The 26,238-nt window shown below is 31.7% G+C and overlaps 1 protein-coding gene across 4 annotated transcripts in view; it reads right to left on the minus strand.

Annotated features, from left to right (window-relative positions):
* The window catches only part of LOC148624299 (E3 ubiquitin-protein ligase UBR2-like), a 52,743-nt gene that overhangs the window by 11,158 nt on the left and 15,347 nt on the right, over positions 1 to 26,238 (minus strand). For 2 of the 4 annotated variants that reach the window (XM_088566967.1, XM_088566969.1), the window contains exons 9-36: positions 24,879 to 24,980; positions 23,696 to 23,732; positions 23,300 to 23,351; positions 22,869 to 22,967; positions 21,589 to 21,670; positions 20,575 to 20,653; positions 19,470 to 19,575; positions 18,888 to 19,016; positions 18,395 to 18,488; positions 17,988 to 18,074; positions 17,562 to 17,623; positions 16,711 to 16,818; positions 16,226 to 16,291; positions 15,594 to 15,670; positions 14,957 to 15,051; positions 14,712 to 14,836; positions 13,990 to 14,042; positions 11,867 to 11,975; positions 9,874 to 9,922; positions 9,299 to 9,453; positions 8,997 to 9,090; positions 8,686 to 8,783; positions 6,433 to 6,680; positions 6,178 to 6,330; positions 5,408 to 5,548; positions 3,401 to 3,568; positions 1,009 to 1,109; positions 494 to 605 (exon numbers count right to left, since the gene is read on the minus strand). In XM_088566967.1, the coding sequence (XP_088423093.1) occupies positions 494 to 605; positions 1,009 to 1,109; positions 3,401 to 3,568; positions 5,408 to 5,548; positions 6,178 to 6,330; positions 6,433 to 6,680; positions 8,686 to 8,783; positions 8,997 to 9,090; positions 9,299 to 9,453; positions 9,874 to 9,922; positions 11,867 to 11,975; positions 13,990 to 14,042; positions 14,712 to 14,836; positions 14,957 to 15,051; positions 15,594 to 15,670; positions 16,226 to 16,291; positions 16,711 to 16,818; positions 17,562 to 17,623; positions 17,988 to 18,074; positions 18,395 to 18,488; positions 18,888 to 19,016; positions 19,470 to 19,575; positions 20,575 to 20,653; positions 21,589 to 21,670; positions 22,869 to 22,967; positions 23,300 to 23,351; positions 23,696 to 23,732; positions 24,879 to 24,980 (2,881 nt within the window). Of the gene's footprint in view, positions 1 to 493; positions 606 to 1,008; positions 1,110 to 3,400; positions 3,569 to 5,407; positions 5,549 to 6,177; positions 6,331 to 6,432; positions 6,681 to 8,685; positions 8,784 to 8,996; positions 9,091 to 9,298; positions 9,454 to 9,873; positions 9,923 to 11,866; positions 11,976 to 13,989; positions 14,043 to 14,711; positions 14,837 to 14,956; positions 15,052 to 15,593; positions 15,671 to 16,225; positions 16,292 to 16,710; positions 16,819 to 17,561; positions 17,624 to 17,987; positions 18,075 to 18,394; positions 18,489 to 18,887; positions 19,017 to 19,469; positions 19,576 to 20,574; positions 20,654 to 21,588; positions 21,671 to 22,362; positions 22,462 to 22,868; positions 22,968 to 23,299; positions 23,352 to 23,695; positions 23,733 to 24,878; positions 24,981 to 26,238 lie in introns of all 4 variants that reach the window. The other 2 variants (XM_088566970.1, XM_088566968.1) reach the window with 2 other exon arrangements.

Here is a 26,238-nt window from a genome sequence, read left to right on the forward strand (position 1 = left end):
AGTTGCGTCCACAAAGTGTTCCTATAGTGTAATATGTATAAATTCAACAAAGTCCCATAACTTCTATAAAATTTGTTGAATCAAAATTGCTGTGAAATAAGATCAACTACATATGGTGACTAACAATCCTACAAAATTTGTACAAAATCTGTTGAGCAGTTTCTGAGGAGTTGCATCCACATAGTGTCCCCATAGTGTAGAATGTACAAATTCAACCAAGTCCCATAACTCTAGTCAGATTTGTTAAACCAAAATGGTGGTACAATATGATCAACTTCAAATGGTGACTAACAATACTAGTAAGCTTGAACAAAATTCTTCGTGCAGTTTCGAGGAGTTGCATCCACAAGTGTGACCAGACAGACAGACACCGGTATTTCTATGTCCCTTTCATGATTTATCTTCATTACATGACTGTCTGTTTCAAACATAAAATGTCAAACTTTTTTTATCCATCACCAGTAACTGCAGACTCATAGGTTTAAAAACTTACCTTCCATCATCGCTAACATAGTCCCAAAGCAATTGGAAATTTCTAGCAACACTTTCTGCTAACATCTTAGTCACTGTGGGTAATGGACAGGGTTTAAACAACAAGGAGTCTTCTAAAATAACATATGATTGAATATCAGCAATATTATTTATGATTTTCATATGTATAGCATAGACTTATTGAGCTGTTTTTCTAATTCTGAAAATTCCAACATACTGAAACGAGAAATAATGTGAGCAAGCTGTGCGCATGGTTCTAAGTATAGTGTAAGGCCAAATATTTCAACAGCATGTACGGATACCACACTTATTTTATGGGTAGTATCTTACAATATGTGATGGCTTTTGAAATGATCATCAAAATTTTTAAGTACAGTTCAAATTCTGTTTTAATTTAGTGGACATTTAATTTTCATTCTTTTTGAAAGTGGACCAATCATTTCAGAACAGAAACAATTTAAAAAAATAGCTATTTCTAAAAAAAATGTTTGAAATATTCAAAGCTATAATTCATACCTTGTTCATCAGTTTGCTTGGCCTTTTCTACACTATGCTGTATAGTCTTTTGTAGCCCGTCAACCCAGTCGTTAAAACTTATGTAGATACTTTTTGGATCACTGTAAAATACAGCTAATTTACATATATGAACAGAATAAATACCATTACTTAAAATATATGGTAAATTATACACATCATTTGTACCTATTTTTGCACATTTTCATATTTTCATTCTCAAGGATGGTAAATATAAATAACAAAAATATTGATAGGATTAAATACGATACTCCATGGTCAGTGTCTGATATATCACTTTTTGCAGACATTGTATTTCATTGGGACCTAAGGAAAGTATGGTTGAAACCTGTCAACTAGTTTCTGAGCAGGAGATAAAACATTTGTTTTCAATAAAACTTCAACAACATAATTTGGGTCAACCATTGCATCAACCATTGCAGTAATATGATATCCATATATTGATAGCTTGTGTTGGGTGTTTTAGTCTGAGGATTCAAACTCAAGGCTATAAAGAGACTGAATTACTTATTTGGCTTGATTAACAACATTTTATTTTTGTAAAAGCAGGCATATTTTTACTTAGATAAAAAAAATCCTAATGCTCATACCTAAGGAACAACCATATCAATTTTCATTGAATTCTGTCCAGTAGTTTCTGAGAAATTTTTTTGAAAGGAACTAGAAATACTGTGAGCAAGCTCACAAAGGGAGAATACCCCATGGTTCAAATCAACTTGAATGTTCAACCTTTAATTTGGAATTATCTCCCTTTGGAGTTGTCCTACAATAATTAAATTCCTTCTAGCATATCAACATATGATACCCAAACATCTTTTAAAATAACATCATAATTCCTTGAGCGGTTTAGGAGTTGTGCTTGCAAGGTTTAAACATATCATGTCATTAATATGAATTATCTCCCTTTAGAGTCCTCTGAAAGTAACTGTGTTCCTTCATGCATATCTCCATATGATGCAAAACCTTTCTACAATATTACATAAAAAATCCCTTGAGTGAAGAAGGAGCAGTTACACTTTAAGGTTTTAACAAGTAAAACCCTTGATTTTGATTATCAACCTTTGAAGTCATCCAACAGTAATTATATTCCTTCATGCACATCTATATATGATGCCCAACCTTCCAAAAATATTTCATAAAAATCCCTTGAGCAGTTTAGAATTAGTTGCACTAACAAGGTTTTAACATGTAAAATCTTTAATTTGGATTATCCTCCTTTACAGTCTGCCAACAGTATTTATATTCCTTCATGCACATCAACATATGATACCAAACCTTCCTAAATTTTAAACATTTTTAAAAAAAGCAAAAAGATGTCATAAAAGGGCAGTAACTCCAACATGGCAAAACTGTTTAAAATGAAAATTTAACCAGATAGATCTCATCATGCGGAACACCTTGTATCAGAATTTTGCTAAACATAATGCTTTTGGAGATATATTTAAGGAAAACTTCTATTTGACCCCTATGTTCTATTTTTATAACAAGAGCCATGTTTTTAATGGATAAAAAATCTCCACATCAGTTCTTTGCAGAACACCCTAAGGAACATCCAAATCAAGTCTGATTCTAATTTGTGTAGAAGTGTCAGAGAAGATTTTTGAAAGTAATATCATAAAAAAAAACAGCAAAAAGATATAGTAAAAGGGCAAATAACTCCAATATGGCTAAACAAATTTACATGAAAATTTGACTACAGATAGATCTCACCATACTGGATACTCTAACCAGTCAGAATTAGGCTTAACCTAACGATTTTGTAGATATATACAAAAAACTTCCCTGACCCCTATGTTCTATTTTAAGTAAAGGTGGCCACGTTTTTCAGCTGATCAAAAATCCCCAAATCAGTTCTGTACAGAACACACTACAGAACATTCAAATTGAGTTTGGTTTTAATTGGTCAAGCAGTTTCAGAGAAGAGTTTTGAAAAAATTGTTAATTACAACAACAAAAGAGACATGTCAATAGCATACTTTGCCCTTCAGGCTAGGTGAGCTAAAAAAAAGGGCAGAATAAATCATTCTATTTTGTTAGTAATCAAACCAGACCCACAAGCATAGTAGATAAAAATACAAATGGAAAATATTATGAAATCTGTCTAGTTGTTTCTGGGCAGATGAAACATTGTTATCTGACTGTTTCAATGGAAAACATTGTCTTGTAATCTGTGAAGGAGAAAATGACATAAATTTGACCAATCCATATCAAAGGTTGTTTATTGCAACCACATACATCCTATCAGAGCCTGAAATGAATCTCCACTGATTGTCTAAAAGTTCCAGATCAAATAATAAGTTAATACGGTAAGTTAAGAATATTAACCTGTCTGAAATGTGAACAGATTTGTATTAATGTATAACATATACCTTACCTTTCTTTACATAGACTAGAAAGAGAAGGAACAATTGGTATCACAGTATTGCTAAGACATTCACACAGTGGACAGAGGAACTCCATCAAGTCAACATTGTAACTCAGACTAGGGCGGAATCTAAAAGGTCTGCCTCTTCTCTCCTTTGCCAACAAGGCATCAAAATATCTGAAAATCAAAAAGAATGTAAGATTCCTAAACTCTACTGGCAAGGAAAAAACATAAACTAATAATTAATTATACTAACAAAATATGTGTGATAGATCAGGATAGCAGGACTATAATATACCTAGCAGTTAATTGTTACTAATGAATCAACCATTGCCCTTAGAAAAATGTAGTACTTGGTTCAGAAAGGGATGATTGAGTTACAATTCACCTAATGTTCAGTCTTTGGGTGTTTTATCATATTAAAAGAAACGTAACTAAAAGTAAGCTATGGTACATATACCAAACTTCAAGACCTACACCATAAAACAAGCTGTTCAACCTATTGAACTCAACTTTAAGTGAAAGTCTAATTGTAAACAGCTGAATTGCCTACATGTAGGTACAATGAACATACAATCATATTTTACTTGATACTATATTTACCATGGACAAGAGGCTCTCGAAGAGCCTGAATTGCTCATCTGGCAACCATCCCCTATTAACCAAGTAAGTAAAGGTATCATGCTTTGATACAATGTTTGACAAAAAATTGCTGAAAAAGAGCATCTACTGATGAATGCCTTAAGTTCAAAAGAGTACCTAAGGCACTGTTAATTGTTGGAAACACCTTCAAAGTGTTTTTGAACCTCTAGAAAAAATTTGGGCAGAGGTACCCCTATGCCATGTTATTCCGCTGGGTCTGAGGGGGCATTAGCCCAGTATACATTTGCTGAGCAAGAACATAAAATAAAGTTAAACCATGACTATCCAACATTTTCATCATCACCATTCATATCAGAAGACCATGTTAACTATATAAACCAATTATAATTGAAATCAAAGCAAGTATAAAAATCATTGGAAAGGGAGCAATAGGTGAAAGTGGAAGCAAAATGGCAGCCATTTTGAAAATGGCCACCTTATAAAATAATTTCAATACTGCCAGTTAACTATGAAAATTATGTTTATCTTATGACAAGCTTTCATTTTCATTATTCTTCTATAGTTGAGGGAAAAATAGCAAAAAAAGCATTTTGGCCCCTCCTATGTTATATTTTCAGTAAAAATGGCCATGTTTTTTGACCAATGGAAAATTTTAAATGATCAGTTTATTATGCCAACTTTAATTAAATTTTGTTGCAATTAGTTTCAGAGAGTTGACAAAAAATCTGTTTCTGGGGCCATTAATCCTACAACAGGCAACAAATCATTTTGAAAATTTTGGCAAAAGTCCATCTTCTGATGGTGAACAATATTAATCTCCATCAGAATTTTCCTTAATTCAACGGTTTTTGAGTTATTTGCAAAAAAAACTGTATTTTGACTCCATGTTCTATATTTAGTAACAGTAGCCATGTTTTTTCACCAATCAAAAATCCAAAAAGTTATTTTGTGCAGGATACCCTAAAAACAGTAACACCAACTTTCATTAAATTCTGTACAGTAGATTCTGAGGAGAATTTTTAAAGTAACAACAGCAAAAACATCCAAAAAGGACAAAACTTATAACATGAGTCAACATATTTTCACCCAAATTTGACCACCAATAGATCTCATCATGGTGAACACTTTTACCCCATGTCAGAATTTGGTTAAACCGTTTCGGAGATATGTGCAAAAAAAAAAATGTTGTCTGACCCCTATGTTCTCTTTTTGATAACGGCAGCCATGTTTTTCAACAGATCAAAAATCCAAACAGTCATTTTGTGCAGGATACTCTAAGGAACCATCACTCAAGTTTCATCCAAATAAATTAAGTAGTTTCAGAGGAGAACATGTTTGAAGAATAGTTAACAACAACAGATGCCAAGTGAAGGCAATAGCTATGGCCAAGTGAGCTAAAAAGAAAAAGCCTACCTTTGCCAACAGTCAGCATGCATGACATGACCACATGAACTAGTATGTACACCAGTATTTAAATCTGAAGACATTAGTGTAGGGTCATGTTTCTCCCCATTGATAAGAACTTTACTACGATTCTGAGAAAGCACTGTAGATCTACAAAATGAAAAATACATAAGATCAATTGGCACACAGAAGACTGCATGTAACTTATATTGAATCACTAATAAACTTTTTCTGGTTAGTAATAGGTATGACATGTAAAACAGATTAAAGCCAAACACTAAATTTAGTAAAAAAGATGCTTTAAGTATTTAATACATAGTAGCATGCTGTATGCAAAAATCATAATTAAATCAATATGAACAGGGAAATGGTTCTTTAAACAGCAAACTCTTGCTAACCAATCAAAAATAGCAAAAAAGTCCCATGACTAATTTACATGCTCTTACCAAACACAAAAGTCCCATGACTTATTTACATGCTCTTACCAAACACAAAATTCCCATGACTTATTTACATGCTCTTACCAAACACAAAAGTCCTATGACTTATTTACATGCTCTTATTAAACACAAAAGTCCCATGACTTATTAACATGCTCTTTATCATACTCAAAAGTCCCACAACTTATTTGCATGCTCTTATTAAACACAAAAGTCACATGACTTATCAACAAGCTCTTATCCAACACAATAGTCTCATGACTTATTAACATACTCTTATCAAACACAAACAAGTACAAATGAACAAAAAAAGTGTACATAAGAAATAGGTCTATTTACCTTTGTATATAACCAGCCAAGACTGTAGCTCTTGCATTATGTCTGACATCTTGTTCTTCTTGACAGAGTATACATGTGACATGCTGTACACCTACATACCCTGCAGGTGTCTGGTTTGTACCCAAAGCCACAGGGAAACTACTTATTGATACACTGAAATAAATAACATATACAGTTCAATTTCAATAATGTAAATTATATTGAATTATAAATGAATTACAAAGACAAAGATTTTAACTTTCAAGATGACTGTACCTGACATCCATATCTGATGAGGACTTGGTCAGTTCAGTATCAGTTTCTTCAAACATATCAGCATTTTCCTGTATGAAGTTTTTCTGCATCTTAGACATTTTAGCCATGATTTTCTCTCTTCTCTTTGCTGCCAACTGAGCCTTTTTCTTTTTGACTTGTTCCATTTCTTGTCTAGTACTGGCTGATAACTGATCTAACATACTGGTGCTAGCTGCAGAGTTAGTCATCTGTCTTATCTCAACAAATTGCTATAAAACATACAACCACCATCATATTATCAGTTTCTTTGTTAACTATTGAAGATTCATTCTTAACATATGTTCTGTAACATAGAGTTAAACTAAGCAAGACATCCACTAACAGTGCAAAAGTTTGGCTCTGTGACTTGGTTGATAATGCAATTATCCATATGGATTACACATGCATTAATTTTCATCAATATCCATTGACAACTGTTGTTTCTTGAGTGTTTACAAGTGTGTTCCAGAGGAATCCATTGAAGCAATATTGTATCCCTTTACAATTTAGTGAAGACATAGTAACAACAATTTGTATGCATTTCAAGTAAAAATTGTTATTAAAGATGCAAAAAAAATAAATAAATAAATAAAATTGAAAGCCCTTAATTTTTTGCAATAACAATTGAGACAGAAGTAATTCTAATTATGAATGGAAGTTACATATGTGAAACCTCTAAGAGAAAATTACAACTCCTTTTTTTCCCTTCCCTCATAAAAAGTTCAGGAAAGTAAAGTTTCTTTTCAATGAAAAATTCAGGTAGCATTGCTAGGTCTATGTTGAATGGAGCTGGTAAAACCCCAAGTTTATTGAATGTTTTTTATTCCTTGTCAGTTCAAGTTATTGTCTTAAAAATGGTTGTTTGGCACCTTAATCCTAAATGGTTCGAGTCACAACCCCCAAAATTGATCCTTTTCAGGTATGACACCTTGTGCTACATTTTCAGAGATTCATTTATTTTTACTCAAATTATTGTCCAGACATCATGAAAATACTTGTTTCTGGTCCTTAATTTCTAAATGGTTCAAGTGACAACCCCAAAAATCAATCCCAAGCTTCATTTTGTGGTATGGCAACTTCATTTCCATATAATGAACTATAATTTCATAAAGATCTATACACTTATACTCAAAATATTGCCCAGACATAAAGTGTCTATGAATAAAGACAATGATGACAGCATGATACCGTTATACAATCGCAATTATAAACAACTGATCAACTGTTTTATTTAACAAATGGGTGAAAAGATGTCAACTACTTGATGTGCCTTCTCCCTAGATTTATCATTTTGTGTCCTTCGGAGCTGATTTTCATCCATAAAGATAAATGTTCATTGAATTCTTGATTTATTGGTTCAAAGCCACCCACAAAAACCACAAAAATAATTACTCCATGAATAAAAATTAAACCACAGAATGAGACTTCATTACGGTAAGGAGCAGTACAAGTACTAGTATGCAATGGCATGGAGGTTTATACATCTCTTTTTTTTCAACCAAAGTATTTTATTCATGTAACATGCATTTTTAAATAAACTGTAATCACAGATATGTCTTGCCTGTGGTGCATGGATGTTGCAATTTAAAACTTGATTGATGAAGACAGTGTTTTCAATTTTATATACATTATGGACAATGGATAATATCAATTCATTTGACACCATTAAAAGTGGACAGATTCCTCATTTATTGTTTATTGTTTGCATTTATGGAACTGTGACTAAGTGATAATGTTGAAGTCAATGGACCGTGACTGTGGGGCATATGCACAAAATGGATACAGAATTATGGTAGAGTGACACTAATGCAACTGCAAATTAAATATATTGACATAGCATAAGTGGTTCATATCAAACTGACCTATTCAGAAAACTTAACATGAAAATCTTTCAGTGAAATTCAAAATTTTGAAGTCAATAGACTTTGACTGCAGGGGCATACACACAAAATGGATACAGATTTGTGGTAGAGTGATGCTAATGCAACTGCATACCAAATATGATTAACCTAGCATGAGGGGTTCATATCAAACTGACCTAATCAGAAAACCTAGCATAAAAAACTTCATGTGGACACCAGGAACACAATACCTTAGTCTCACCATGCAATGTGACAAAAAATTTCTTTAAACTGTTTCTGTCTACAGTTTGTAAATTAAATAGCAAGAAGAAATTACTCCATATATCTATATATCTCACTAATTTTTTCCTGATATAGTAACATCAATATTTACCTTAACAACCCAGGTTAACATATCTTTAGTTGAATCATGGGAAATATTACGATGATCAGCTACTAGTGACTCCAACAAAGTTAAAATATTTTTGTCATCTATAACAAAAAAGTACAAATCAGTAATGTGACAAAGTTGAGGCATACCACAGATACATTTAAAAAATGAAGTTAGAATAAAATTTGAGTGCATATCAGATAAACAAATTACTTTAAAATTCTTTGACAAAATATCAATAAATAGAAAGTTGCTGTAGTTCAGTTTGTTTACTTATGCTTCACAAACATTAAATGTCTTACTGTATATTATACCTTTCAAAGCTCTTGACAGAAAGTCAAAAGAATGGTTTCCATCCCTAATGGCTCGTCTCTGTTCATGCAAAGCTAGTCCAACTAAATGTAACACCTGAAACAGTATCAACATACTTATTAGAACATATTTTTATAACTATTCTGAATAACTACAAGATCTCTTGATTAACCAGATGCTAAAACCTGTTTAAAAGTCGACAGTGAAAAATACTTTCAAGAAGTGCTTTGTAGTTATAGAGCAGCAACAGAACAACATGTCAATACTGTCCATCTTGGTCTCTGACCATGACCTTGACACTTACCCGGTCTAACTGTGCCTCTGACCATGACCTTGACCTCACAGCTACCGTCCTTTGTAAAACTAAATGCATGATGTGTATCATTATATCACACTGTAACAATGTAACAAGAGGTTGAAACAGTGGCTCCATGATAGGTGGTACTGGTGGAGGTAATGCTGAAAAATACACAATGGAGTTTTCAGAGATGTACTCAGTAGTGTAGAGGACAAATATAGACAAATATTAGTTAGCATGAGTGTTCTGATTTCTAAGTTTCTGCTATTTTTACAATAAGTCTGGGAACATTATAACTTAGTAACTAAAGACCACTTTAAAACCTAAATGTGTAAGATTTTAAGTGTAATATTTTTACAATGTTAGCCAATTAAAGCTGTCAGAGAGCACTTAAGAACAGTATGACTATGTAAGATCATTAAGTTGAGTTGTTTAATTAACACTTTAACACATTGTAACAGGAATTTTTCCTTTGGAGGTTGACAAAACAAATGTCCTGCTTACCATGACATATACATGTATGTGTGAAACCCTTTAACCACTTTTGACTTTCACATTAAGGCTTTTATTTAATCACCTACCATGATCTTCTTTTGAATCTTTCTTCCTTTTCATCTGAGCTTCCTCTGACTGTAAATAGAAATTACCGGTCATAAAAAATAATTGCATCTTTTAAAGGTTTAGAATGTATAGTCACTACAAACATTTCAACTAACTTCTCAGACACCATGAACAGTATTATTTGGATTTAGATACAAAGTATTGAAGTAAAACATATCAAGCAAAACAACACTTCTCATTTCACAAGGAAAAATTACTTTCATTCATGTGTGTATATATAACAAGATAATGGTTCATTAAATGAGCCACACTAACCTTTGACCATTCAGATTTACTGCAGCAATGAACAACAAATCATACAAACCTTTGACTGTTCAAATTCATGTAATGGAAGACAACAAACCACACTAATCTTTAACTATTCTGATTTACTGTAGATGTAGACAACAAACCACACTAATCTTTAACTATTCTGATTTACTGTAGATGTAGACAACAAACCACACTAATCTTTAACTATTCTGATTTACTGTAGATGTAGACAACAAACCACACTAATCTTTAACTATTCTGATTTACTGTAGATGTAGACAACAAACCACACTAACCTTTGACCATTCAGACTAACTGTAGAGGTACACAACAAACCACACTAATCTTAGAATGTTCAGATTTACCGTATAGACTTGCCTATAAGTCAGATTTTTGGGACTAAATATTTAACTGCAGGGAAGGGTTCCAACTTATAGACAAGATCTCGACTATGAATTAAAATTTTCAGGTTGAAAATGTCAAAAGCTTGATAATTGACATGAGCATGACACCTACATTGAACAGCCAGACTGGTGTTGTTTACCCCAATGTTAAATATATTGTAAACATCAATTTTTGGAAGACCGTCATCATCTTTTACCTTTTACAGCTAAAATGTGATGCATTAGAAGAATATTTACTGTTTAGTCTTTATTTTGCCACAATAATGACCTTTAATGATTTTATTCGTATTTCCCACTCATCCATTTTGTGTATTGATTTTTACCGGTGTATACTCATATAGCCAAAAAACACACAGGTATACTAGAAACATAACCCAATAATGTACCATAATTGTTGTAACAAAAGTAATAAATATTTTAGTTGATAATGACAATTCTTTTTATAAATTTCTTTTCTTTAAGATAAAACCTCAAAACTTACTGTTATATCTGCAGATGAGTTGTTAGAGTATCATAAACTTTCTTCTTTATTCTTTGTTATTCACTATATTATGATTTTAATTTGGGTTATTGGTTGTACCAAAATTTGAATAAATGATAAAATGACTGCATCAAAACAATCCACATGGCATGTCAAAAATTTAATAATTTGCTACTATAAAAACAACTCTGGCTTGGAATAATTTATTTCAATATTTTTTTAATTTATCAAGATAAACAGGTATGTATACTCGTTGTAATTAAGGAATATTAGCGATGCAGCCGTCAGAAATCAGTCCGACTTAAGTGGGTCAAGGCTAGGTTCCAGAAATTTTGGGCTGAAGAGAGGAGTCCGACTTATCGGCAGATCGACTTATACTCGAGTATATACTGTACTGTAGTGATAGACAATAAGCCACACTAACCTTTGACCTTTCAGATTTACTGTAGTGGTAGACAACAAGCCACACTAACCTTTGACCGTTCAGATTTACTGTAGTGGTAGACAACAAGCCACACTAACCTTTGACCATTCAGATTTACTGTAGTGGTAGACAACAAGCCACACTAACCTTTGACCATTCAGATTTACTGTAGTGGTAGACAACAAGCCACACTAACCTTTGACCATTCAGATTTACTGTAGTGGTAGACAACAACCCACACTAACCTTTGACCGTTCAGATTTACTGTAGTGGTAGACAACAACCCACACTAACCTTTGACCGTTCAGATTTACTGTAGTGGTAGACAACAACCCACACTAACCTTTGACCGTTCAGATTTACTGTAGTGGTAGACAACAACCCACACTAACCTTTGACTGTTCAGATTTACTGTAGTGGTAGAAGTATGGATTGTAGTCTTTATAGAATTCAGGTTTCAGTTCAAAGATCCCTTTACCTCCCATAGTAGATCCTGGTTTTCTGAAGGAAAAAATCAAACATATATTGTACATGTGTTTAGAAATTGATTGCATAATTAGGAACTCAACATAGAACAAAAACAGGTTAAGTTTGAACCAAAAGTTTTAAGCTAAAAATTTCTCCCTTCATTAAGCCCTCAAATAAATAACAAATGAAACCAACTGTTTTGGAAATAAATATGCTCCATAAAAGCATAAAGTGGATGAACGATTTTTAGCTAAAAATTTATTCAGACAGACCATTGACGTCATTAAATCTGAAATCATTTATTGTTGAGATATAAATATTTTTCAGGAATTTTAAATGATACTCCATTCATCCTAGTGAAAACTTTCTCAGTCAGTTAGCAGAATAAATGGAACAGACCTAACATGAATATGTTTCCTTTACTAGTCAAGTTCCAATAACATCAAAGGGGCAATTTATAATATAATACACACATGCTGTTATGATATGTATATACTATCTACATAACTGGAAGTTGACATTAGATAGAAACAAGAAATGCTTACAATGTATAATTCACTAAAGTATGGCTGCAAAACTAGTTTCAAACCATCAATGCCATTATGGGACTGAGACATTTTTCAATAAAGAATTCCCTATTCTTTAAATGCACAAAAAATTCCACTAGAAAGGAAGTTCATAACAGAGAGCAGCTAACAATCCTTACAATTAACAGGTACAAGTTTTATCATTACGGTTTTGAAATCAACTGAATAAGTAGTAGTTAAGATCATTGAGAATGAAGACAGATGGAATCAAAGAATGTTGGAAAAATGGATAGAATGACAAATCAATTACAAAATCTGATCTATTGGTAAAGTGAGATATACAATTTTTCTGATTGTAAAAATCCTTAGAATTAAATGATAGGGTTCCATCTGCACATTAAAATCATACAGCCAATCTTTTTTTTTAATTCTGAAAGAATGATTTCCAGATATTTTTGGGTTAGCATGTTCATTAATAATGCAGGTAAAACAATAAAAATCAAAGTGCTGATAGCACTGGGTTTTTTTTTTATTCTTGTGAAAATTTCAAAGATTACATGATGTAAAAAAAAATCTACATTTTTGTAATTATACATTTGCATTTCCTATATCATTTAAAACTTTTTTTTTTTCAAATGAGTTTAAACTGAATGTCAATCTAATGATTTCTGAAGTACAAACTGTAACTGATAGTAAAACAGTATCCAACTTCACCCATATTTACAAATTTGTTCCATTTTACCTTTTCCACAAATTTTTAAACCAGTTCATAAGTTAATTTGCATCACTTTCAAAACCATTTCAACAAAAAATTACTCTGCACTGCAATTATGCTAAAATAAAACCAATTTCAGCTTATGAAAATAATTTCCTTGATTAACATAAGATTTTCCATAACTAAACACTTTTTATCAATTTGAATTTTCCCATCAATTTTATTTATTGGCTTAAATCACTCCTCTTCACTTCCTGTTTATAAATAATAAAATATCAATAATAGGATGGAAATTTTGATTAATAATTGTGTTAATAGAACATGGTTAGCATGTTAAATGCTTCTTGATACCTTACTGCAAGAACTTCATTCCCTAAATGTGAATTCATTAATATATAAAACATTTTTAAGGCCAAAAAAGAGTCCCTCAAATCTTCAGTTGCTTTGAAGACTAGATCTTAATTTTATTTGCAGAAATAATAGAATATTATTGAGCTGAATAATTGCCAGAAAAAATATTTACCTGTTATTAAAGATGTATTGAAGGATATAAAAGGAATTACATTTGGACTATATTTTTGTGTAGTGTTCAGAAACAGTAGGGAAGTTCCAGACATGAACCAGGATCAAAAACCTCTCAAAAATCCTCTCATAAACTCACTTATATTTTCCATGAAGGAAGAAAATTTAGCAATTAAATCTAGTTACCCTTAGCAGTTAGTAAATGTTGCAATATATTAATACACATTCTAATCAACAAGACATTACAGAACACAGCCAATCCTTGGTGAACTGTTGTACTCACTTAAACACAGCAATATCATTAATAACTTCATCTATGCCAGTTTCATGATTGCTCTGAAATGCAAGAATTTGTCTTGGTTATTTGTTCTTTTAATCTGAGCATCACAACACTTAAAAATACTTTTATCTATGATTATTCCTATAAATGTAACTGTCATTAGAACTTCAATCTAACTCTGAATTTTAAACTTTTCTCAGACTTCAATAATTACCAAGGTTTAATGGCACTGTGATCTTTCAGCTAGATTAATTGAAACAACATTTTTCAGTCAATGATAAAGAAGTAGCCAAATGATATTGTAGGTCAACATTACTTAAGGAAACCGTGTCTTTTAGGTGCTTCACTTTTCATTTTTCATTTCTTCATGATTTGACCAATATCAAACTTATCCCATTTCTAAGGTTTGATTCGGTGTAAAATGAACACTATTCTTAGTTAAACAAGCTCCTGATATCACAATTCCACAAGAATTCAACTGCTCAAAATGTAGTAAGAATAAACTGGAAAACCAAGTAAAGTGTTTAAGGTTTAAATTTGTGGCTGGAAGATCAAATAGTGTGTATTTCATTAGAGGAAGTAATCCAATCTTCATAAGAAAAAATACTAAAAACGCTTAATCATCTTGGTGAAAATCAATGTATATGTCACAATGTCATAAAACATGTAGTATTTTGCCTTCAAAACAAAGGTTGATACTTTTATAATAATTAAATATATATTACATTCTCTGGTAATCCTTTTGCAAGCTCACTATGACTCATTGGTGCAATACATAACTGGTGAATTATCTCCCTTTTGGTAATTTCTCGCTCTTTGATTTTTCCAATACCTAATGCGTAACGTTCACCTAAAATAAAACAGTAGTGATTTACTCATCCATTACGAAGGTCAAAATATAAAACAAAACAGGAAGGATAAACATATACAACATGATGACACTCAGTTTGAAGTAGATACTGATGATTACCTATAACAGTAATAAGAAGACTTAGAAACTCTTCAGCCAATGTTGTAGTCTGTCTAACCATATCATCTTGTCCTGTTGGAGTATCATACTCAGGTCTACAATATAGTAAATAAACTGTCAAAATAAAACTATGAAAGGAACAAGATCTACAGTTAAAGCCAAAAATCAAAAGTGGTATTTTGTATTAAGAGCTAAAATAAGATAAACAAAACAAACTGATTCATCAAGCTGGAAGACACATTGGGGGAAAAATTAAAATAATGTAACATAAAACATGCTACATACCCATATCTTTTGTTGTAATATCAGGTTGCAATAACCAATAGCAGTGACATGTTTGACAAACACACATTTAACTCGTAAGAGTGAAAAGCTATCTCTATTATAGTATGTTCTAATGGGTGCAGCTTCATATGACTGCAAAGATTGGACCCTGAACAAAAGGGAAAGCAAGGACAGTATTTTCAAGCTTGACACATCTCTTTTGAATTCTGAATGAAAGTTTAAAAGTAAAATTAATCAAAATCCATGCCATGAGTTTAAGAGTATGAAGCTTTCCCTACATAAATTAATAGTATTTGTCAAACTTTTCAAATATTTAGTAGAAATAGTATTACATTTTAAAATGAGTACTTACTTTACCCAGAACAGAAGATTATACTTGTTCATAAGATGTATTAAGAACTCATTGTTTTCCATTATACTTCCACCAACCTACAAACATTGTACAGAAATGTTAACCTAATACAATGAATGTATTAAAAGAACTGGAGTTTTTTATATGATACACGTTATGAGTCAATGAGTTTCTTGTCTGGTGTATAGAAACTAACAAAATGTAATATAGTTCATTACAGTTTGAACTACAAATACTGTGAGCAAGCCTACAAATACCCCCACTCAAAATGTTCAATTTACAACCCTCAAGTTCAATTATCTCACTTAAAAGTCCTTCCTCAAAACATGTCATTATTCCTTCTTGCGCATCTACAAATGATCTTAACTTTCCAATAAAATTTCATCAAAATCCCTAGAGAGGATAAGGAGGAATTGTGCTTTAAAAAATGTGGACAGTCAAACAGACAGACAGACAGACGGACAGGGTGATTCCTATATACCCCCCTTTAGAGGGGTTTAATAATAATAGTACAGTAAGGCTTAAACTACAGACTGAAACATCTAACATTAGCCAAACTTTAAATTACTTCAATGTTGCAACAAATACATGTACCTACATTAATGAAGATCCTTTAGACCTGATTCACTTACCTGTAGCATACAGATATCCTTATCAAACATTTCCTTCCTACATTTCACATTATGGTAAAAAAATATCTGAAAAAAAGATCATTACTAAATGTTTTACACATTTTGAGTTACATGTAGTATGGTGGTAATGTATACCAATGTAGCTCTACACAATAAAATCTGTTAATAACACATTGTTATTAATACAGGAGTAACACTGTATTTGCACATATTGCAAGTATTTTCACAATTTTGCTATCAGACATTATTTATGAAAATTAGTACCTGCGAATACGCTATTTTATCATATGGTTACTTTCGACTTAATGCTAATTTAAATACTCACAAAAACCATCAACTAAAAAAAAAAATTCCAGTACTTACACTAGTGTATAACAATGGATGATTTTTTTTTACACATATAGTCTTAAAGAATTCATATTGTATAGTGCAAAGCAGGACAGCATTGTAACATCTTTTTATTAATATGACAAAAAATATATTACCTGATTAAGTAGAGAATATCCATTTCTTCTCCACATGCCAGCCTGAGTCTGAGCAACCATCACCTGTACTCTCAATGGTGGCTCTATTATCTCCGACATATCAAGGTGCTGTAATATGTAATAAAATTAGAACCTAATATAAAGTATCATACTAATTAATAATTGAACCTGGGTGTTTTAATGATGTTGTCAATCCTCTATTATTGGACAGGTAAATCATACAATCTAAGACAACAGAGCCAACATGTAGCTTTACATAGCTGAACTTATGGGGCAACAGATGACAGTCAGATAAAAAGTAGAATTTATCATTAAGCACCAAATATAGTGTCTCAATAAATGTAAAGGTTTTAAAAGATGTATATCCTGATGTTCACAGTTCCCACAAACATCAGGAACAGTATTCATCAACATACTTTGGTCATCTTCAACACAGATTTGATTGAATTGATATGAATGATTTCATAAAAAATAGGAATGAATGATAATTATGAATAACATTTCATCAAATGTATCCAACCTCACTACAAAATGTGGTTTATAAAATATATAACATGTAAGAAAATTTAAATATGTTCATAAAAAAAGATAAAGTCTCATTTCATAGTGAATTGTTTTGTATTTGTGTTTAGAACTACCAAATGTATATTAAAAATCAAGAGACTTTATAGACACATTTTATAATCAAAATATTGACATTAAAATGTTAAATAATTGCTTTAAAAATCTTTTGTTAAGAGATTCAGTGTATATAATAAAGTCAGTACTTTTTACATTTAACTAGTTCAAGAATGCTAACTTAAATAGGACATTTCAAAAAAAATATCCGCAATGACATCATGTATTTTTACCTCAATATTTAGTTCAGGACTATTCCATGCAATTCCATGCTTCCCAAAATGTAAAAATAAACCTGAAAGAGGAAAACATTATCACTGTGATTGATTTTAGCAATAAATTTGAGAAATTTAAGGTGAACAAATAAGATTTCAAACACTTTTGTGTATAACTAGTGGCCCTTCCTGCTTCAATATTAGTCTTTATCAAGAGCTGAAACCAACCCATGCACATTCAATCATAAGTGCATTGTAGAGTAATATAAGATCTCTAATTTGTAAGCACCTAACAATATACTGATCAAATAATTAAATCAATGCAAGGATATTCACATTATAATGTGAATGGACAAATCACTAATTTTAAATACAAGCTGACCGATCTAGCAATATCCACACTATACTATAATTTCACATTCCTTTTAACACTATCACAAATACCTGCAAGAATCCTAGACAGTGGGAGATGAATTGAAACTGGCTGTGTGGCAACATCATACTTCATACAAGTTACTTTATGTCCACAAACTAAAACAAAGATGAGCAGATGTCAAACCATAAAGTTTCTGTAGTCATATTAAAAAGCAAGAACAGAATTTAACACAAAGAAATGAATAAACCAATTAGCTTACCAGATCATTTGTTTCACAATTAATTAGCTTTGACAGATGTAGCAGTTTCAGAAAGGTGTGACCTTCAGGCTAACTAAGACAACTTTGTTCCCTGATTTCTTTAATTCAAACATATTTTTACTATAGAAGGACATTTGACATGTTAATATCAAAGGAAATTTGTGAACATGAAAAGAATAATGAAAAAAAAAAACAGAGCACTGAAAGTTGAATGACCTGTTTTCTCCTCTCTCTTTGCTGTAGCTGGTTTGTCTTTACATGTTAAAAGGAACTCCAGGGTAAGCTTAAAAGTCTCAATCAGAACTTGCCTCTGTCAGAAAACAACAATTTACTTGAATATGTGTTCAGCATTATAATAACGATATATATAAATAAATACCTTCACACTGATACGTTTATTTCCTTTATTTGGATATATTAGTACAAATTATTCTTCAGTATTTTTAAAAGACACTAGTGTTTTTTTTTCAAAAGAAGGAATAAAACTGAAATATCATACAAAATATTGTTGAACTTTAGCTGTCACAATGAAGAACAAATCATATGACTAAGTATAGAAAAATGAACTGAGTATATTCTACACATAGATCATATTAACTAACTGGCAAAGTTCTATCAACGAAAATGAACTTAATCTTTAGTTTTATTTAAAATTGATTTTCCCTTTAATATAATACTGAATTAATAAAAAAATATTTGTATTACTTACATCAGTTCCACACCATTCTAGAAACTCTGTGATGACATCATCTTGTTTTAGTTGTAGATTAAAAGCCCCTTCCCATTCTGGTTCATATTCTAAATGTACTCCAACTTGTCGTATTACAGAATCCATTCCCTATTCATAGCAATAACATTAAAATGTTAGTACTAAGCTACTAGAGAATCAGACATACTACTGCTATAGCATTCCTAAAATTATGACTCAAATAATGCTCTCAATATAATTCAAATGAACATCAAGTCAGTTGGTAGCACATGTATTTTCAAGTATATTTTAAAGAAATTTCAATATCACACTGTAAGAGTTTAAGAGATTTGTAGATAAAACTTTATAGAAAATTTACCAATACAAAAATATCTCTTTCATTGTAACAATTATAATGAAGGCAACACAAAGGGTGGCATCCCCGTCTTTTTTAAAATTATCTAACCTATAGAGATCATGAGTTTCAACGTCAAAGAATGTCGATAGTAAAAATACCACAAGAATGTTCAAGACAAACATATAGCAGTGTTAATAAATCCCCTTCATACCTAAAAGTTGTCAACATTAATGCTTTATAAGTACCTGCATCATCTTCAGAAGTTTTAAGAATGACCTGAATCCTTTCAGAAAGCTTTGCCTCAATTTATCAGTCCACTCATCAGGTGATGGTCTACATATGAGGGCATATCTATAAAACAAAAACATGTTTTTTGATACACAATTAGTCTTTCCTGCAAATACTTGAAATTAATGCATACACTGGTGAAATAAAATACCCAGTGTATATGTATTTACAATTATATCAACTATATGCCATCAATAATAGTGCCCCGTGAAGGTCCGGGTGTCAAAAGAATAGTCCCGCAGCAGCGCTAATCATTTGTAAAAGGCTACTGAATAGTGCTCAGAACCCTAGCCGGGGGCTAGGGCACTCTGCCCACAGAGCAACTGGGTAGTGCAATGGGGTACCCCTGGCGTATAACATGCTGGGGTGGTCAGGCTATAATACGGAAAACCTGACCACAACCAGTGGTGCACTGTGTTGGGAAAGATGCCACATTCTTTGCACATTTACCAAACTCTTGAATAATTGACCACTGTATTTTCTAAGTATTTCGAAAAAAAAACAGAAATGAAATAAGAGAAAATGTCAAATGTAATCATAAGAATTATTCATTGTTTCATGTTTGACGATTCATTTGCTTGAAAAAGCATTGAACAGTTGAATATTTTGGACATAGGCACACTACTGTGTCACACTAAAAATGTGCTTAAGTCAATAATTTTACAAACTGATGAAACATAAAAAAGAAAGCATTCAATTCTGAACTAAACTGTATCATAACTGTAGAAGTATTAAATTTCACTGTGTACTAATTTTCGCTATTTCCAAGGTGGACAGAAAAGTGTGAAAAATAGTACAGGCAAAATTGATTATTAACACTATAGAATACTTATCATTTTTTTAAACCATGAAAATTGTATCTGCAAATATTTTCATTTGACAGAATCTGGGAAAATTAGCAACTGCAAAAATTAATATATTTACAATATTTGACACAGGAAAGGAAATGAAGGGTCTACAGATGAAGTTGAAGACACCACCATCCGACAACAATAACAGCATGATACCATTATACAACAGCAAATTTTTGCATTCTTATAGAAATACAAAAATAATTCTTACTTTACATCATACAACACATAACAAGCTCTTTTGAAGGAAGTGCTTCTTTCATTTCTTTCAAAAGACAGTTTACCATCACCTGAAAAACAAATTCATTCTATGAATTATTTAAGGAGACAGTAAAATGCATACCAAAAAATTAACACAATGAAGTGAAGTCTTGAAATTTTTTTTTGCATTTAATAATTCCTAGTACTCACCAGAATATTGATTGTTAGAATTAAAAATCCTTTCAATAATGTAAAAATTCTTTCTTGTTCACAAATTAAGCTCACTGAGTGAAAGGACATAAAATGTCTTTCACGGATGGTATAAATCGTTTCTCCCATAAAATACTTCGGTTTGCAGGCAATCTACTAACAGTCATTGAGAAAACCAACACCATGTTCCTGATCTGTCAGTGTGAAATTCCAAGCAATAATCACCTAAGGTGCCATTGACACTTTTTTGTAAATATGACTCATTTGTTTAGCATTCTAGTCATAAAAAAAGAAAATAGTGGTAACTTAATTGTTTTAACTCAAATTATATTTAACTTTATTGAAAATGCATCTTTATGCTGTTATATCCATGATGACTCGACCAATTGGAATATGCGAGACTTCTCATAATACATGCTGTGTGTCAGTGTTTAAAATCACTACTTCCAACTTCATACATGTCACTTCTGACAGAACAATTTTCTGTTCATGTTGCATATCATCCACAGAATGTTCTTGATGCCCTCTATATATATATAGAATGTTCCTGATGCATGTCACAACAAATCAATATTATACAAACGTCTCAGAATGTGACAACTCTATTCGCTACACTGCTCCATCGGATCAAATTGATAGAGGGAAGATATATAAACATATAGAAAGGTCTGTAAAATTCCCAACGATGTTCGAACTGTCAAATTTGCATTGTAACATCGTTGGGAATTTTTCAGACCTTTCTATACGTTTATATATATATATATATATATATATATATAGAATGTTTGCCAATATCCTATTGTGATACACTTACTATTCTTTTTTTGCTCACAGAACTGTAGAAAAGTTGTGATGATCACATCTAATAAGTCATGATCAGCCACTAACAGTTTAGCCTGAAAAGACAAAGATGTATCATTGATCATATTATCTCTATAATAGTTAATACATAAAATGACTTCTTCATAGCAATATTGTTTGATTATTCAATAATGAAAGCTGGGAAGACTATGCAAGTTCAGTGTTCAAGTTTTATATGTACTATACTAAAAAAGCTATAAAAAATTCATGTTGAAACCTACAGAATAAATTCTAAGATAAATGAAGACATAATATAATGATTTAACTAATAAAATGGCTCTTAGGAGTGAAAATTAATTCAAAGGAACTGATTTAGGATAAAAGCTTTATTGGACTAGATAAAGCAATCTAATATGCGATACTCCAACTTTGGGAAAAACTCATCAACTTTTCCCCATTTCCAGAAAAAATTATTCCGGGTAAAATGGCAGGTCATACAGTGAAGAGCAAGGGAGATTTCCTCATGGGAAAGTGGTTTTTTTTTTATGGATTTAAAGTACAAAATAGATTGGTAAAGCCTACAAAAGGAAAACTGGTGTCAATCATGGTCATTTAAGAAGGCCAACAACATCGCAGACAAAAATTTTGCTATATGAATGTGTTTATTTCGGTATTAGTTTTTTTCCAGTAGGGCTATATAATTACAAAACAATTCTGGATTTCCCAATTTGGAATAACGTCTTTACATCATATCAGCATCCACCATTGCAAATTACTTTCAACCTACCACAGATGGGACTGTGAAAATTTGAACGGACAAAGACGTTACAGAAACTGGGCGATAATGGTCGTCCAGTACAAACTCTCTGGTTAATGCTTCATAATGCTACAAAACAGATAAGATCAGAGCTAAAGCTACTAACAAACAAGACAAGGCATCTGGTCATATATCAGTCAGATTACATGTTCAAGTAACATTTACTTTAAACAACATGGTATCTATTTTAAAAGAAAAAAAAGTATTTTATTTGAAATTTCAAGTTTGCTAAACTGTTAAATCAATTTAAGCAGCTAAATAGATTAAACACTGACCATTTAATGTATATATAATGACACGAATAACTCCAATTTATGTGCCAAATAAACCTGACTAAAACATACCAAGCAAATTACAGAAAATGTTACCTCTAAACAAGTACACTGATTCAAATTAAAGAATAGGAACATTTTAGAAATATCATAGCGACTCTATGACCAGGTGCCTGTCTTGTTAGTTGACCAAGACAAACATACCAGGCTTACTACTGTAAATATTTGTACTGACAATGAGGCTACTGACACTTCAAAATCATGATCATCTTGAGCATAGTCCTGTATAATTCTAGGAAAATGCTAAAATGGAGGTAAATATCTCTTTTGTAACATAAAATATTTTTCTTTCTCTCACTTTAATGGATCAATTCAGTCAACTGAATATATGATACAACAGGAACTAGATCTTTATTTCTTACATATGAAGATCTTCAAAATGAAAATGGTCATTTACCAAGTAAAACTGAATGTACTCAATAACAGTTGGCAAATTTACATACATTTTCATGAAGGTGAAAAATCATTCAACAAGCAGAAGACATCTGATATGTGTGTTTAACTAAAATTCCAACCAAGTCTGTCCTATTATTAATAAGCCTGACTGAAATACTTGAGATAAAGCATCAATATACCTTTGTGAAGATAATGGCAAATTGCTTTTTACAATCCTGGTCCATCAAAACACTATAAGAAAATATAAGGAATTTCAGACATGACACTACTTTTACAAATACAAAGACCTAAATTACGAACTTTTTCTAAACTTTCATAAATTCTATAAAGCAAATCTATCTTCAATTGAGACAAACATATATGTTTATAGAATTGACTATTGGCTATTTTACCTGTCAAAGAAAGTCAATTTGCAACTTAATGACTCCTTTATCATTTGACTATGCACTTGAATAACAGATTTTTACTAGTGACATATCCTTGACATGTCAGTGCAAGATAAAAGTACATGATTTACTGTTAAAGACATTTTTGTATCGTGAGCTTCCAAAGATTTAATATGATATAGAACATACCCAGACATCATCAATTGATGAATCAACATTCTTGCACCTGAAATAATATATTAACCAATATCACAAATAGCAAAGCACAAAATTCTTTAAAAAAATCTTGCTACTAAATAAACTATGAAATTTAAATCACTCTTAAAAAGACATTATCAATTTCCAGAAAATAGGTACATATATTTATATAGCACAGTTGGTTCAACAGCATGCATCATCTTCACACAAATTTGGATACTATCGTCTATCCTGTCACTGAACCACTTCCCTTGATTTATCCTGAATATAATTGCAATAGCAGATAACAAAATGTCTGATTTCAACCAAAGCTTCCCTAAAAGAATTCAATGGCAAGTTTATGTTGCAACATCTACCATAAAAGAACTCTAATGTGCAACAAATGTGGATTATTTGTGGAGATCATTGCTGATTACAATTGGCCAAAGATTACCTTGAGATGTAAATCAAAATGGATTTTCACATATCCTTTCAAAGTTTACTTTAAGATTCAACAACTAAACAAAAGCCCTTTGAGTTGTATTGAGAGTAAATTATTTGCAGAAGGCAAAGCTTTCATCTATTCTGTCAAGTTTTACAGAATTAGGCTATGAATTTAAAAAAAAAAAATTGAAAATTTGACGTTCAGAATACCAAGATGCCACTGACTGACATCAATCAATGGAAACAACTCATTCCTGCCTAGTGTTGGTTACCATGGATCAAGTATTTCCTGTGATATAAGCTAAAATGTGTTTTCCCATATGGTTTACAAGGCACCTTTGAGCAGCAATAGTAATATAAAAATGCAGCAATAGGACATTCTTTTAGGTGATCTTATAAAGTTTCAAGGCCTTACCCTTTGTAATTTCAAAGGAGTTGAACTTTTAAAATTGACCTATTCATGCCTTTGGCTGTCATCTTGTCCAACTGAACAAAACCAAAAGGGTTTTTTTTGTTGAGTCCATCTATACATCATAACTGCAAGGTTTTGATCAAGTTGTACAAGTGGTTTCAAAGAGATTAACAAAATGTTAAAAGTTGACAGCTGGATGGACTAGACAGACAGTTTGTGCAATGTGATGGCTGATATTCACTAAAACATGGCGACATACATTCACTAAGATAGTTGACTGAGGTGGGCTAAAAATGGTAAAAATGTAATTGGAAAACATTTTTTTTAATCAGAACTTACATTTCCACATTTGAGTATCAGCTAAGATTAATTTTTCCAACAGAGACTCTCCATCTTCATAGGGCTGAGTGCTCAGAGAACAAAACAATCTTCTTAGTCCATCTACAATTATATTAATGTCATAATGAAAAAAGGTGGACTATGTTAATAGTCCCTAAAACAAAAGGCTCCCAGGAACCTAAATCACTCACCTGGTTATTTTTTCGTCTTTCAAGGGCAATAACTCTAACAAGGAGCTGTCCAACAATTTTGACTCAATGAAGACTTTGGTAGGTGTTATTATAAGGATCATTTCATCAATTGAAAGTTTCAATCTATCTCCTATAATTTTCAAGATATTGGCTGAAAATTGCTAAAAACAGAATTTTTTGCCTTTCAAGGGCAATAACTCTAACAAGGAGTGGTCCTTCAAGTTTAATCCCTGCAAATTTTCGTAGGCCTGTCATAAGGATCATTTCAGCAACTGAAAGTTTCATTCTATCCCAGTTTTCAAGATATTGGCTAAAAATTGAAAAAAAAACATCACTTTTCACCATTCATAGGCAATAACTCTTACAAGGAGCTATGGTCTCACTAACCACTTCCGGGTCAAATGGCCACCCCCCTATGTAGTACCAAAAACACACTGAACCTAGACATATGCATTGTAAGTGCATTATTTGTGTGTATTATGATTAAAAGTAGTCAAATGAAGCTGAGAATGTGTACTTTAAAATCATATATGTAATTAACTACAAAAGTGTATGAATATTGTTTACATGTGTGAGTAATTTGCCTCCATGCTGTCAGTTAGCAGAACAGGTAAAAATGTGGATTTTCAGTATTATTTATTCAAGTAAATTTTGTGAAGAATTTCTACTATGATCGTACCATTAGCATAATGATTTTGGAAGCCTTATTTTCCAAGCTTCGCAACGGTATGCAGCTTTAAGATGTCATTTGTCCTGGGAATTCACAGTGAGACTTTGAAAATTACTTTTTTAACATGTAAAGTAATGGAAACGTTAGAAGTGGTTAGTGAGACCATAAATTAAATTATGGCATATTTCAGAGAAATGCATAATTTGAGGAAAATTGCCTTTCCTGGTCATTATTTCCATTTTCCCATAAAATCAGTATAGTGATATTGGTAATCTGGCTATATTTTAAGAGGTGCATTGTGCAAGGTATTTTAAAAAACAACATAGCAACAAGATTTTTATCAGTAACAGTGACTCATAACTTGACGTCATCCATGAAATATACAACGTCACTGCTTGGGATATTCAAAGTACTCAAATAGTCACACAGCACAGACTAAGAATCACACAGTAATGAAATAGGTATGATATAAATTGTTGAAATCTGTTCTTTTTTCATA

The sequence above is a fragment of the Perna viridis genome, chromosome 2 (assembly GCF_037379345.1).
Source record: "Perna viridis isolate PV_CMFRI_1.1 ecotype Kerala chromosome 2, ASM3737934v1, whole genome shotgun sequence".
Lineage (NCBI taxonomy): Eukaryota > Metazoa > Mollusca > Bivalvia > Mytilida > Mytilidae > Perna > Perna viridis.